The sequence below is a fragment of the Malurus melanocephalus genome, unplaced genomic scaffold (assembly GCF_030028575.1).
Source record: "Malurus melanocephalus ecotype Western Australia unplaced genomic scaffold, MMel_1.1 scaffold_100, whole genome shotgun sequence".
NCBI classification, from domain to species: Eukaryota; Metazoa; Chordata; class Aves; order Passeriformes; family Maluridae; genus Malurus; species Malurus melanocephalus.
In genome coordinates, this window is record NW_026623332.1 from 976,319 (window position 1) to 991,837 (window position 15,519).

At 37.5% G+C, this 15,519-nt stretch overlaps 1 protein-coding gene across 1 annotated transcript in view; it reads left to right on the top strand.

The window, feature by feature from the left end:
- The window catches only part of MAN1A1 (mannosidase alpha class 1A member 1), a 133,599-nt gene that overhangs the window by 91,969 nt on the left and 26,111 nt on the right, over positions 1-15,519 (top strand). The window contains exon 6 of the mRNA XM_057368977.1: positions 15,027-15,150. Coding sequence (XP_057224960.1) covers positions 15,027-15,150 — 124 coding nt within the window. The remainder of the gene's footprint in view (positions 1-15,026; positions 15,151-15,519) is intronic.

A 15,519-nucleotide genomic window follows, 5' to 3' on the forward strand; every position in this document is an offset into this window, starting at 1 on the left:
CACTCCAGTACTGTACATCAGTTTGATCACACTGTTACTTTCAGTTAGATCAGCTGCACYTTTTTTTTGTGTGTTTTCATGTACTATGAGATATTACAACTGACAAAGAGTACACATTAAAGAATTAGTTTGTAGAATATGTGGGATAAAAWATAACCCTAAATGATATCCAGTGCTGTAGCTCATTCCGCTGTGCTGACAAAATGAATAGTTGTGGAACTGACACAGGGAGCAAAGTCCAAGAGCTCCTACAAATTCAGTCATGTATATGAATGCCTCAAGGCTTTTTGTAGCTGAGATTTTTCCTCACAGCATTAAAAGGTAGGGAATCTTTACTGCAAAACTTCGATTTTTCTGTCCAGTTTAAAGAGATAGTTTGTGGTTTAATGTAYTTTCTCTAAAGAAAAGCTTTTAGCTTTTTTTTTTTTTTAATTCTCCTCTTTGCTCATGAGTTGCACGTACATATAACTTGAAAACTGCTCCTCTGTCATATCTTTGGGCCAACACTTGATCATGAATACTTTCAYGATCATGTTCTGCTCTGAGTGGCCTTTAACTCACTACAGGCTGACTTTTGTAAGGACAGGGAAGAGTAGGAGCTCGCTAACATGTTTATGTTGGGGAAACATTTACCTGACTTCTTATCCAATGGGCAGATGTGGACTCTCTTCTGAGTGTGGAATTAGGTGGGTGCACTTAGACAACATTCAAACCATGTGGTGTTCTTCCTCTAATCTCACATTAAAACTGAGTGTYCTTTGTGTCTCCTCCTTGGCAGACCTTGACACTGTAGCACACCATAATCTGAGTAGACTGGCTTAGAGGATCTGGTATAACTAAATATAATTTTTAAAGACTTACCAGGATAGTCTGTTGTTTTATATATTAAACAAGAAATAACAAAACCCCAGCAGTAAATGCCGTAGATGCATGGATGTAATTGTAGGAATCCTTATAGCAGAGGGTAAAGACAAAATGAGACTTGAACAATGATGGGATAGTTTGAGACCTATTGAGAAGGAAATAAAAAGGGGCCAGCAAAGCAGCTAAGTAGTTTGTTCCAGCAATTTGCCTTCACTGGTTTAAACTTCATGTTAAAATGACGTTTTTATTGTTATAGCCCTGACACATCTTTAGGAGGAAATTAGTTAATAGGAGGGAACAATCTTTCAGCAAATTAAATGAAAGGCTACTATTTCCACTTGACATCTGTGAAACTGCTGCTACATTCCTTGAAGTAGTGCTTAGAGAAATAAATGAGCAAGTATTCATTATAATCGAGCTTTAATGGYATCCATATGCTATATATCTTGTAATGGTGCTCATGTTGTGCAGTTTCTGTGTAGTATAAGAAAATTGACTGTTAGTCTGTCAAAGGCCCATTAATGTAAATGTCTTGATTCAATTCTTRGCCTTGGAGAGGCTCATGTGTTTTAACAATACCCCAGCAAATTGTGGTAGGTGCAGTGAGTCTGACACTCTTTCCAGCTGACCTTTCAGGTTGTCCATTTTGTGCTGTACAGCAACCTCTCTAGGTAATGATATCTGCTAGAACAAAGAAGACTTTTAAAATGTATCATTTTGATTTTAAATCTTTTCAAATGAGCATTTTCTAGCAGGCATTAGAACATTCAGTCTTTCAACAATGTTTCACATCATGTCATAGTGTTCTACTGAGGCCATAAATAAACTGTTTTCTCTGTCTTTTTATCAGAATGCCTTTTGTAAATTAATTTAGTTTTGCTTAACTAGCTTTGTCGGCATTGTTTTAATGGCTAATAGCTTTTGAGCTTGTCTATGAAGTCTTAAATTACTCATTACACCCTTTGGAAARCTGCCTTCCTGAAAGAGACAGGAGTGAGAAAGGGGAATCCTCTTAATTTTTTTTTTATTTACTCTGATCACTTTGATTTGGGCCAGTGCATTGCTCTCATTCCAAAATACGTAATATAATGAGTCAAGAAGTTACTCATAATAGACCTAAAGATAGTTTATTTTGGTGACTTTTGAGTTCAAAGTCTCACTGGAACCGAAAAGACAATTGTGCACATTACCAAAAGTGCTTACATTKACTGACATTATCTTTCAGAAGTGTYAAAAAGGCAAAYCAATATGCCMCATCTTTCCAGAATATACTGYATTCCACACATGGTCTTCATTGCAGTGGAAAAACAAATATGGTGCTTCTTACATGAYGATTCTTTCAAGATATTCCATGGTATATTGTTCTAGTCTACAGCTGGAAATACAGAAGAGGAAAAAGGAAAAACAGGGCAGGGAAAAGAAAGAAAATACTGAAAATACTGGTTCTTTTACTAAAACCACCAAGAGCAATGAAAGATTACAAAAAACATTTAAAACCCGAACCCAAATTTTCTTAAATACTTTATAAAACTTTATCATCATTGTTCTCTTTGATAATTTATTAAAGAAAAGTGTTAATGTACCTTTTCTGCTGTTAATATGCAGAAGCTTTTTCAAGGTGATTAATGAAACACTGTGTGCTGGTGCAGGAACAAAAAGTACACATATTGTCTCCAGCAGGGTCCCAGAAGTGTGGGTTTTTCCTCTGAGCCTTTTTGTTGTTCTATTACTTTAAATAGTAATCTCTTCATGCTTATTTCACTTCATCCTTTATTATATTATTTTCATTGTATTGATTAAAATCCCATTACTGTTAGGAAATGCTTATTTGACTACTTGAGGTCAGGTCCTTTATTATCTGATAATCTGGTTTACAAAATCCTCCAAGGAATATCTTAAATGTGGCCATGAATTTTAGTTGATGGATTGTGATTATATTTTTTAAGTACTTTTAGAAGAAATGTTTGGTACTTCTCATTTTACACTCTACCAAATGTCTTTCTGCCTTTTTCAGCTCTATTGGATTGTTAAGTAATTGGTTGGAAAACTCCTTTCCTTCTTCAGGATATTTACTATAGTGAGGTATTTTYGTAATTTAATAMTGCAAAAAGATTAYRGAACAAARTTATTTTTTCTTTTAGTATAYGAGTCTTGACTAATCTAGCTTTCCTGAGTTTTTGAGATAATTTTTGTCCTTTTTTTTCTTTTCTCTATGGTATATCCTGATTATCCTGGATCATAATTTTTAGTGGTTATCTGAGAATTAAGCTGTGTTGTGTTGTACCTTGTCAACTAAGATAGTCAGCATCGCTGGCTTCTTGTAAATAACTCATCCATAAGATGAGCAGCAGCTGTAAAAAGGTGTTTGTTGCTTGAAGTAATAACAAGGAGATTATTGATGAAATTCGGGGTTAGGTGGAAGCAGCTGAATAACTGATAATAGCAACTCTTATCACAGGAAACATGGAATAGGGTTATTTCCTCAGGTGAAAATCAGGTACATATTAGATGATGTGTCATTTGTTGGTTTGTTGAGTTGTTTTTTGKTTTTTTTCATTTGCCAGCTGTACAGTAGGAAATTTTCTTGATCATGCCTTAATTAATGAATTTGATCATATTTTAGCCATTGGTTGTTTTCTGTGATGATGAAAATAGTGATGGTCTTGATTCACTTATAAATATGTGATCCAATAAAATAAAATTTATTGTTTATTAAACATGGAGCAAAAGCATAACATTCAGAATCAGAAACTGATAAATACCATGTATACCTTCCTCTAGCTTAGTGATATGCCTGAAACTAATGTCATTTGAGAAAAATAAGCATAGCTCTTTGCTGTTAAATTGCCTGGATTATACTSAATAAATGGGTCATCTGTAAATGTAAAAAGTTGGGGAAAAGGATGTAAATTGCACATGAGTACTTCTTTAAAGTATTGGCTTCAATTTTATTTTTATATGGTTAGTAGGCATTGAAGGACAAAACTGTGCAAAAGCAAATGTGTCATTTGCTGGCAAAACAAACTTTTTCAACACTGTGTCACTGATTTTTAGAAAGAGAACCATCTCTCATTTCCCAAATCTGAAGGGTATTAATGGAAAGGATTTATACWCTGATAATGGTGTTTCAGTCTGGGACTCCCTGTATTCATATTAACTTATTGTCTGCAGCATTTTTAGTGACAGTTACAGGATTTTAATGCTCAATCGGTGCCTGTKGAATCGACCACAAGTCTTTCCATTGCTGTGAGTAAGGATCAAGGCCTTAGTGACTGGCACTGTGAAAAACAAATGTTTATCTGATCCCAGAGCAAATGGATTTATATGACACAGCAATGTGTGGGTAAAGAGAAACAAGAAGATTGAAGCAGACTGGAAGAAGAGGACATTTATACTTTTCTTAAAGCATTTTGTCAAAACAGATTATGTCTTTCRCAACGCTAGTCTGGAAAAGACTACTTCAGTTTTTCTAATCCGAGGAAGCTGTCCCTTTTGGTGAACCAGAATGCCATTTCAGTAGAGTTTCATGCAGCTGTCACAGCATCTGTGACAGCAGATACTGGAGAGAGGTTTCCCTCCACAACAGTGTCTCTGTATTGTACATGTTTAGATTGATGCACGTATCTGCAAATGCATATGCAAGTGTAATTTTCAGCATTTGTTAATGTTAATACCCGATGAATGTCACAGCTGCAGGTCCTGTGACAAGCTGTCCAGCATCTGAAACCACTGTTGATCCAGCAGCTGCATTAGAAGGGGAAATAATTGACTGTCAGTCAGCAAGCCTTTGACATAGGCTCCTCGCAATGACTGCTGGCTACAAAACAGCTTGAAACAGACCTTTGCAACTTGTCAGCCCATTATTTTTAATAACAGAGCCACGCCGTTAGTGTAATGGTTTGATTCTATGATTCAAACACTCAATGGCGCCACATGTGGCATCAAGGACAATAAAAGCATCACTAGGTGCTTTGAAAGACTTTAACCTGTATGACTGTGAACCCACATAAAATATTCTCATGACATGAGAAGCTAATACGAGCTAATTGAGTTCAGAGAAGCAAAAGATTAAATCCACTTTTCAGATTTACTGTTAGATGATAAGGAATGAATATGAACTGTATAGACAAGAGCAATACAGGTATGTTTTAAATTACTGAGACTGAGATTAGGATTATTTAGGGTATTGAAAAATTAGTGCTAGGAAGTAGGAAAGTAGAAATTAGTTACTGAGAAATTACATATAAGTGTCACTTGCCATCTCTGCTTTGGTGCTTTCAATCTTTAGCTGGTCTTTTAAGTCTTCATCAGACAGAAAAGACCAAATACTGAGATTTTGTCCTGTCTGCAAGATCAGTTTCTCATAGACTCTTCCAAAATTCTTAATTGTTTTTCTGCCCAGTGAATTTGTTGAGAAGGTGTTTTACATTGGCTTCTCAGAGGCAGGAGTTAAAAAAGCAAATCCAAAGAAACAGCACCCTAAGCAAAGCAAGAAAAAACTAAGTTTTTTAACTGTCAGTAACACTGAGTTACACCACTTGCCAGAGCAGGGAATTTCATTCTAATACCACCTTCTTTTACACCCTCTTAACTTACAACATGGATGGCAGAACTCTGAAATTCCATTCATTTCTTTCATTTCCTGTTATTTTCACTTCTCTCYGGGGACCTGATTAAGAGTAGTCCATGCTAGTACTTATTATCTCTAGCGTTGCTCTGTTGTGTTCTATTCCCTCTGGCTTTTTTAGCCTTCGGAATTGATTAATTAAACCTTAGTGCATAAAGTAGCAGGAAGCATGAATTGTTTAGTTTATTCATTAGTGTGTTGTGGGAGACGTGCAGGTCCRTGCTGTGCTCAGATAACTTTTATCAGAAATTATTTTGGTAACAAGTGCAGTTTTAGTGCAGATTTAGATGGTGACACTGAAAATTACCTTTATGCACTTGACACATCTCACAGTGATATTTCAGATCACATAATGCCTCACTGTTAATTTTCTCTCCCTTTCTCATGCTCCTCCATGAGGGTACATAAATGTGAGCTCAGTGCTCTGTTGGTTTGCCACAGAGTGCCAGCTCCACAAGCTGTGATGCCCCTTTGGAGCACCAGAAATSTGAGAAGTGTCACGGGGCAGACAGCCATAAGGAAAGGGTTGTACAGACCCTGCCTGTAAAATCCTAAAGAAATTCCGTCTTATTCCACAGAGAAATGCTACAGGAATTTGATGTAAACAAAGCAACCCAACAGTCTGAATGGACTGTTTTGTAAAAATAAGATGGATTATTTTAAGCAGCCATAGACACAGTATCACTAGATCCAGATGCCCAAAAAACATGCATCAGCCCACAAAATAAGTATACAATGGTGTTTTTCTGGTGGTTTTTGGAGCCCATGGAAGGGGTGATTCATTTTTTATTCCCTGTGAGACTCAATGCATACAGTAAAGCATGGTCTTCCCACAGGCAATTTCACTGGYTTTAGCTTATTCTCTGCTGCTCTCCAGAGGCAGATGAGATTGTTTCCTCTTTGTCTTGGTTCTCTCTGGCATTTTGGTCTCCACCTGGGTCTTGGCTCTTCCTGCTCCCTGTCTGCTCTTTCCATTCACTGCAGTGTCCTGTCACTTCAGTGCTCCCCAGGAGCCATCACTGCTCTGATCTCATCAGGAGCAGACACATTTCACCACAGAGAATATTTAGTGGGTTTTCGTGGAGAACAACTTGGATGTGGGGCAGACAGAACTCCCTCGCYTCCCCTGTGTCCACCATTGCTGAGTGATCCTGCTGGGAAGTGGGGACTGTCCTGGCAGAGGSCACAGCACAGGCTGGCACTGGAACTTTTGTACTTCATGTACCTCCTGCTCACTTTCTGCTTTTACATTACCAGTGCTCTTCAGCCCCTGTTGCTGTTCTGCCCAGTTTCAAGAGAAAATGCCTGTTGAGTGGTCTCCACAGTGAAGATCAGTCCACTGGATAACATTTGAACATTGTACCCTTTTGTCTGCAAGTACAGGAAAGAGACAGTGATCTTCTAGGGCAGCTTTAAAGGTCTCTGGGTATGTTTCCTTATACAGATAAAAAGGAAAAATGCTGGGAGGAGGGTAACTTTTCTTCTTGAAAAATGTAACCACAGACAGTGCAACTGATGTGCCAAGCCAGTGTAGGGTCTCTGAAACAACTGTTAATTTTCAAGAACCACAAAACTGTTGTGACTGGTCCCATCTTTCTAAAACTGACAAGGGAAGCAAGGACATTATTCTTCTTCTGCCCTGTTATAACAGATAGACATCTCTGTAATGTTTGGTTGGGAAAGTGGCCACATACATTGCCTTTGAAGGACCTGATGAACTTCACAGAGAAAAGCAGGGATTGTGTTTTAAAATCTGTTTCATATTAGCATTTTTTCAGCTTTGCTGGTAGTTTCTCTAATGATGAACAGAGTTAGCCATAGCAATCTGATTTTTTTGCTGTCATTTCCAGACAGAATGAGGATGTGTTTGTGTCTCCAGTGCAAATGGAAGCATCTCCTGCACTGGCATCACTGAAGAGGCCAGGAGATCAGCATATATTAATGCTGACACTGAATACAAATAGGCAAAAAGACAAAATTAATGTACTCAAACTAATAGCTCYTGAGCCTATACCTTTTCATCATCTCACTTGTTGCAGTAAAAAACATTCGYGTTTTGTCTGACGTTACAGCACAGGAATGTTTTTATTCCCTGTTGTACCATAAAATTGACTAACCACTTTTGTTACTCTTCCTACTGGGCTTGCTGATGGTGCTAATTCTCTGTCTGCCTCCTGCTGCTAAATCAGCATCCCTAGAGACCACCACTCCAGGGAATAGCTGATGTAATTCAATATTCAGAGAGGGCAGCTCGGCTGAGCAGGAAGCTGTAGTAAGGCAAGGGCAGTAGTTAACACCTTTATTGTCACAGCTGAAAAACTAACCTGCTGTTAGAATTTGCCTACATGATCCTCCTTACAAAGAGGAATAAAACAGACATCAAAAGCTACCCTCTAGGGTAGCCAGCTGATTTTCAGTTTCTTTTTCTGCTGTCTCCAGCTGCCTGTCTCAGAGAAGGGATACTGTGAAAAAGTCAGAGCTCCAGCAGGAGTCTGGGTGCCTTGGGTGATTCTGGGACCACTTAGACCTGCAAGAAGTTAATTGCTGTTTAGTGGAAGTTGGATGGGAAGATCTTCACACTTGCTACCAGGGGTAGAAAAATGCAGTTACTGTGATTGTGCTGTCACAGGTTCCCCAGTTCGACTCTGCCTCKGCAGCTCCCACCACAAGGTTTGGGTGGCAGAGTTGAGTGCCAGTGGTGTGGGCAAATATAGGATTTCTGTATCTTTCTTTCTTCTCTCAAACAGGGGTAAGGATGATTTGCCTGGTAAGGGGAAAACAAAAACACATTAAATATCTTTGAAGCATTAACAAATAAATCATCGGTTTCAGTGCTTGTGAAGACAGGCCTTTACACCAGGATCCCATATATTGTGCTTTGGAAGGTGGGGTAGGAAGAAGTAAATTAAAAAAAAAATCTTTTGAGCATGTAATTTCTCAAATAGAGCAGTTGAAACTTCACCAAATGTTGCCTGTGTGCTCCGCAGTTGAGTTTGTTTTTACTTTTGCTTTAAAATATGAACCTGTAATTAAAATTTTTCTTAACAGCTTCTTAATAAATCAAATCATGCACCATAGTTTGTTAGCTTTCTTAGTTAACTGCAGTCCTAAAAAGAGAAAAATGTAGCACAGGAGTTTGAAGGGAACCTCTTCTAAGAAGTATTAACAGCAGACYATCCTTCAACTTCCCCAGTGTGGTCTGTGGTATTAGATTTATCCTCTCAGCACGTTGTTAGGAAGGAATGTGTAGCTAATGATCAGCGTTGGTTTCTGGAAAGAGAAGCACCCCCCCTTTTTTTTTTTTTTTTTTTGGTGACACATTGACAAATTGTTCCATTCAAGGCAATCCAAAAAATTATTCTTATGAAAGTATTTTCAAATGTGGCAATCCTAAATAATGCATGAAACATTAGATACTCTATGAAAAAGGCATCTGAGAACCATCCTTTTGGCTGCCATTTGCCTCCCTTTGCTAGGGGATCACAGAATCACAGAATGGGTCAGGTTGGAAGGGACCACAGTGGATCATCTGGTCCAACCTCCCTGCCCAAGCAGGGTTATCCTAGCCTACTCTGCTAGAATATGCCACTGTAGTATCCATAAAATTTTTTTTCCCCAGTATTTGCTTATTTCTATGTTGATTGTGTGAGTGTATATTTAGAACATATTAATTATTGGGGTTTGAGTTTGATCATTTGCCTAGGAAGTGCTGAAAGCAATTAAGTTTTATTTGGCATTTTGATGTACTTTGTTCCATCCATGGCTCCATAGCAACTTGATCTCTTAAATATATTTTGGTAAAAATCACAAATAGGTACAAAATATGTAAATGAAAAACCTGATGGTTTACTGACTTCTCTTCATTTGTTCTAAGGAGATTTACTTGATTTAATTAATTAAAATATTGTGGAAGACTGGTAATGACCAAAGAGAAATAGACTGAAGSCTTTGGCCATATATGAAATTTATTAGAAATGCTGGGACTGGATGCTAKGTACTTATATTGACTTTTTATAAAAGGAAGACATAGGAATAATGAGCCATTCTGCCAAAATGGACTGTGCSCTTGGGGATTGTTCTTACTGGATTGAAATATGGGCTCATAGAATGGTTTGGATTGGAACAGACCTTAAAAATCATCTAGTTCCAAAAAAAAWCATTAAAGATAAATTGTGAGCTAGGAAAAAACCTTTTATGTAATTAAAGATTTAAAAATATAACATTTCAGAGTGTTTATCTCCAATCCTCCCTTTTCTTATGTGTATTAGCCTGCAGTGAGTTAAAAAATCCATCTGGTACCTGTGAAGCTAATTGAAATTTTGAGATTTGGGCACCTGGCAAGGGGTAACTGTAAGAGACAGGTCTCCCTGGGTTTAATCTGTAACAGGAAAGGCTCCATCTTCMGTTTAATCTCCTCTGCGAAGTGATTTAATTCTGATATCTCCCTATACTGATTATCAGGGGAGCCCCAAAGAGATTAATTTTGGTGAGTACCCTTGCTGGAGCTGCAGTGCTCTCACATTTCCCACCTTCTCTCGTGGTCAGACCTGAGCTGGCTCACAGCATCCTCTGGCTCAATTACAGCGTGGGCTTTCAGCTGTGCAGCCAAATGACATGTGCTCATCATTTTAAGGCTAAAACATGGAAAAGCCATCGTATTATGCTTTCAGAATTGTCTGGGGACCACAGGCTTCCTTTGCGGAACAAAGTGGTGGATGATTTGTGGTTTTCTTTTACAAAAAAAGCTCTAATAATTCTACATTAGTTCTGTTTCCATGGCATGTGTGCTTGGGGGTTGAGACTTAAGGAGAAACATGAAGTGCAATGTGGYGTGCTAGGCAGGGGAAGGAGGATAAAGAAAGCTGCAGAAAAGTTTGTATGTCCTTTGCAACACCCTCTGCRTGTTTCTTGGCTTCCATTTGGGAAGGTCCCTCTTGTGCTGGGTGTCAGCTGGTGTGTGAGGAGTTGTGTGAGGAGCAGCTGGTGGTGTGGAGTGAGGTGAGCCAGGTTCTGCAGGCTGGGTTGGGTGGCTCTCTGCTCCTGCAGGTTGCTCCGAAAACAGGATTAAACCCAACCAAATCCACTCACAAGCTGTGTTTGCCAGGCAAATCCTCCTTGGCCCCCAGAATCACTGGTAGTACCAGGCACAACCTGCATGCTCCAGTTTGAGTCTCAGCTCTGGTGCATTTCAAAGGACCCTCCACAGAGCCATCTGCTCATTTCTCTATTGTAGCATTTTGCATTTTCACCCACAACCATAGGGTAATTTCTTACAGAAAAAATAAATCATCATTAGTAAAATCCAAAGAGGCCATTGGAAGTTATTTTCATATTTAATCCTTAAATTTTTCTCAACAGCGGTGCTTGGACACTTCACTTTGTTGCTGCTGGATCTCTTTTATTCTGGCCTCTCACCTTTTTACTGGCCAACTCTGCAGGAAGATACTGACTAGTCCGTTGTGCTGGTGCATTTTGTATTAAATATTGAAAATCTGACTTCTTTCTCTGTCTCCAGCTTGCAGAGTTGTCCTGGCATCCTCCAGGAAAGGTTGGGGTATAATAAACAAGTTGTCTGCAGAGACAAACAGTTCTGCTCACTGATGACAAGAATTTTGATAAGTGTTTTGACCCTTTGAAATATTTGTGCAGTTTCCCTAAGGATTTGCTTTTCCTTTCAGCAGAAAATTAGMTGCTGCTTTATATATATTGGGGATGGAGCATAATTTTTTTAAACTCTTTTAAATATTGTCGTGTCTCTGAATTTCAGTCATTTTAAAAAAAGCAACCTTTGAATATTTATATTTCCTCTGTGGTTCCCTCTCTTAGTACACTCTGTACATTTTAGAAGATTTGGTGATCTCATCCTTTCTGTTCTTATGTACAGATGGACCAACTGTGGCCTGCTGGAAAAATACTGAGCTGAGTTAMCAGCAACCCAGGTCAATCAGGCTCGTGTTTCCCAAGAATGAATGGCAGCAGAATTACAAACACTGATTTTCAGATTCTGTGGCMATCAGTGTTTGGAAACAAAATGTATAAAATAAGTGAGAAATATTATAAACCTGTCTGATCCCATTTCTCCGGTACAGATCTTCACTTCAAATTTCTCTTACTTGCACAATACTAGTTATAATAAGTCTTAAAGTTCTATGGATATGTTACAATATGTTAGAAATAATATTTTGTGTGTTTTATAGAGTGTAAAATGTATGATTTTAGGCACAGTGATTTGCGAGAGTTTAAAATAGTGCCCTGTGAACTGATAATATTTTAGTACTCTTCTGGATCTTCAAAGAAGTTTGAGTAGTGTTTCTCCTTCCCTCTTTCCTTCCTGAAGTGTGCAGTAGTTTTGTTTTTGACTCTGATATCAGTACAAGACTGACACAGTGCAGGTTGTAGTGAATATCAACATGGTAAAATTGAACAATTCAGTGGCAAAGTAAATTACAAGAAGAAAGCAAGATAAAGGAAAGCAGCTAATATAAAGAGTATCGTACCTGGTCCCCTTTGCTGTCTTCCATCTTTCTGAAAAGTGCATTTGTCAGCTTACAAGATATTTGTGACATTAAACTGAGTAAAAATAAGATGCAAAAGTTTTTCCATGCTTTACAGGTTTTGCTTCGATTGGGAGGAGTGATCTGGACATAAGTTTGGCACAGTCATAAGCCATCTCTGGAGAATTCCCTGAATGTCCTGATCATTTTTGGGTTCAGATTGCTGCTGTGGTTTCTTGACTTGAGCAATGGGCACCCCCAGAAAAAGAAAAAAAGTAGGAACTTGCAATAAGTTTACTAAAGCTTGGGAGAAGAAATAAAACCTTTCTTCAGAGACTCAGTTTTGCATCTCAAGACTTCAGGAATACAGTGAATAACTTCGTAACTGAGGAGTAATGAAAAACCCAGCACTGATTTYATGGCTGAAGAGTAAATAGCATTGATTTTTTTAAAAAACTTTTTTTACTAGAAGTTTTTGTTCACCCTGATAATGGTAATGATGAAGAGCTTGAAAAATGTCTGAGTTGGGAGYACTGGTTATGTTGTCTCATGCATGAGCAGAAATCAGTATTTTACTATGCCTAGTTACTAAGATWTACTGAGCTATTACATTTATTTATTGCATGTTATTTTCTAGGGCACCTCAAGTAATTTATAAATGTGTTCATTGTTTATAATCCTTGACACAGATGTCTTTTTCCATTTCCTTTGTTCTCTTTTTTAACTCCTGTTCTGTTTAAAAGCATTCAATATTTAGGTTTGGGGGAAGGGGAGATGGCTTGTAAAAGACCACCCTCTTCATTTTCTTTTTTTTTTTTAAGACAAGATACTGTTAAAAGTTAAAGCCCAACTGAAAACTGACCCAACTGAAAAAAAGGAAAGCTACATTAAATAGCGCATAAGATGTAACATAGATGTTTATTTCTACCCTTTTATATAATAAGAGCAAAGAATGCAAGTTTATAATTTTCAAACCATCTTAAACAAGAAGAATCTTCCACTTATGGCAAAACACGTTGCTCCATGCAGAAAACCTTTTGACAGCTGTGTTTGGAAATTTTCCTGGTTAACAAAACACACTACMTCAAAGTGTTGTGGCAGGTTGTATTGATATCAGCAGACACCGGGGCGGAGTGCAAATAGGGACTCTATTATGTTTTCTGTCAATTTTGGTTGATGCCTTGCTGCAGGAACAGCTCGATGTTTTCACTTTGAGATTGATTGAGAAACTTGATAGGAAAAAGCAAGTGTGCTTTTTCCATTTGCACCACGACATGGTAACTTTTTTTAATTCCGATTTTTTTTTCTTCCTGTGAACTTTATGTCAGCTCTTTTAGTCTGGGTGATTTGAAAACAAGCTAAAACATTTTCATCCAGAAGTCAAGAGTTAGAACTTGAGACGGTGTGTACCAGAGATGGGGTCTACTCTTGGGTGAATAATCAGTCTATAACTGTAAGTTCTTCAGACTGCAGAGAAGAGGTTGCYAGACATGTTGTCTGCAGTACTCACTTTGATTCTATTTTCTGTCATACCTGATGCTTTTATGTTACCTCTCAAAAAATTCCCTTCCACAGTAGATTGAAGTGCAGACAGCTTGTAAATCAGGTGGGGTTTTCTCTTMACAATGTAAAAAGTATTTTAATCTTTGGAAGGTAGTTCTTAAAATGAGATATTTAGACCCCATTAAACTTGTCTTCTGATTCAGTCTCACAAATACTATATCCAATTTGGATAGTGTGCATCTTTGCAGTACCCTGATTTCATTGTGGCATTGATTTTGGTCTGCAGCTATGAAGATTGGTAACAATTTTTGGGCAATTATTTACGTCAGAGGACTTCCGTGTGTCCCAGCCTCTTGCATCTTTATGGTAAACCAGGGGAGCCTCATAAGATCTCTTTCCTTTGTGGTCTCTGTAGACTTTTCTGTTTTTAAAGTTTAATGACTTGGATTTGTTTTGTGTGCCTGGCAGAAACCTCAAAATAACATGTTAATATAGCTAGTGGGGAAATTGATTTAATGGAGTCTTAATTTCCATGTATTGGTTAAACTTCAGTTATAGATGATCTTTTGAAGAAAATATTTTAATATATCTGATTATTAATTATATTTTAAAATATATTTAGTATAACGTATATTCCATCATGGTTTACTGGATTTTTTGCTGGTTTTGGGCTTTTTAATTCACATTTTAACTCAGGAAGAATACCGTGTTTTCGTGGTTGTGCAACTGCTAATTGATGTCTGTAGTGGCTGCTTTTGTGTAAAAGTAAAATTAAAACTTTATTTATATTTGGATGTTTGTGTTTAATGCTGTTTACAACTTGGAAATRAGGAAGACATTCCAGTATCTAATAAGTGTATTTATATGTAACATTGMTACTAATAATATGCCAGTCTAATATGCCATTATCCACCTAGATGCTCTGGAACACTGGCTGACTTTTCTTTAATTTCAGGGGTTTTTTTCTGAATATTGCTGCTGGAAGTTTCAAGGAGAAAAACAAAAGCACCTTTCTTGTAATGAAACTTCAGTAGACCTGCCATCCTGAGTCTCAACCAGCATAGTTTCTAGTGGGGATTTAGCAATAAATGTGCTTTTCTTTGTTCTCAACACAAATCCTGAGATTCATTTTGCTGTGAAGTATCCTTAGGTCTTAATTAAAACTGAAATTACTCATCTTGGTAAGAGTGCCCAGACAGACAATAGATACTTATCCTGCCCTATTAAATTYTCACTTGTTACAAAGGATGTGCTGCATTTCAGTACTTCTAACTTAAAGCCTATTCTGTATAAGTACATTATTTTAAGTCAATAAACAACTGCACTGTAGACATAGAATTGGAGAGGTTTATTGTGTTAAGTACAGGGGAAAACCAGTGACATATGASAATCTTTCTCATATATCCATATATATTAAGTATATTTTAGATTAATTATCTTCTCATGGTAGCRGTATAGCTACTGCCCATTATATTTCGTTAACATTGCCTTGTAAGATACTCATCATTATTTTCTGTCTTTCTCTTCCCCCATCTTAGTGGAATCGGTCGAAATTGGCCATGGGCGTCTGGAGGAAGCAGCATTTTGGCAGAATTTGGGACTTTGCATCTGGAGTTTGTACATTTGAGCCACCTGTCTGGAAACCCTGTCTTTGCTGAAAAGGTTAGACTGCTCAGTCCAAATGATGTTGTAAAAGATAAATCACATATTTARGACTAATATGAGTGGGAAGAGATTTTGATTTTCCTCAGTTGTAAGCATTTGTCACATTTTCCCTAATCGTCTTGGCATGTTTTTGTATTAAAAAGTCAAAAATATTTCCCAAAATTATTCTGATGTATCTTCTTATATATGGCCCCATAAAACATTTMATTTCTGTTTATGTTCTAAATTAGTATCACATTAAACAATCAGACTGYAGAGCTTTCTTCAGGTCTTTACTTAATGGGGTGTAAACAAAACCTGACATTCGAGATAATAATTGATGACTACAGAAGGCAAAGCGCCATGGTAATTTCAAAAAGTTTATTC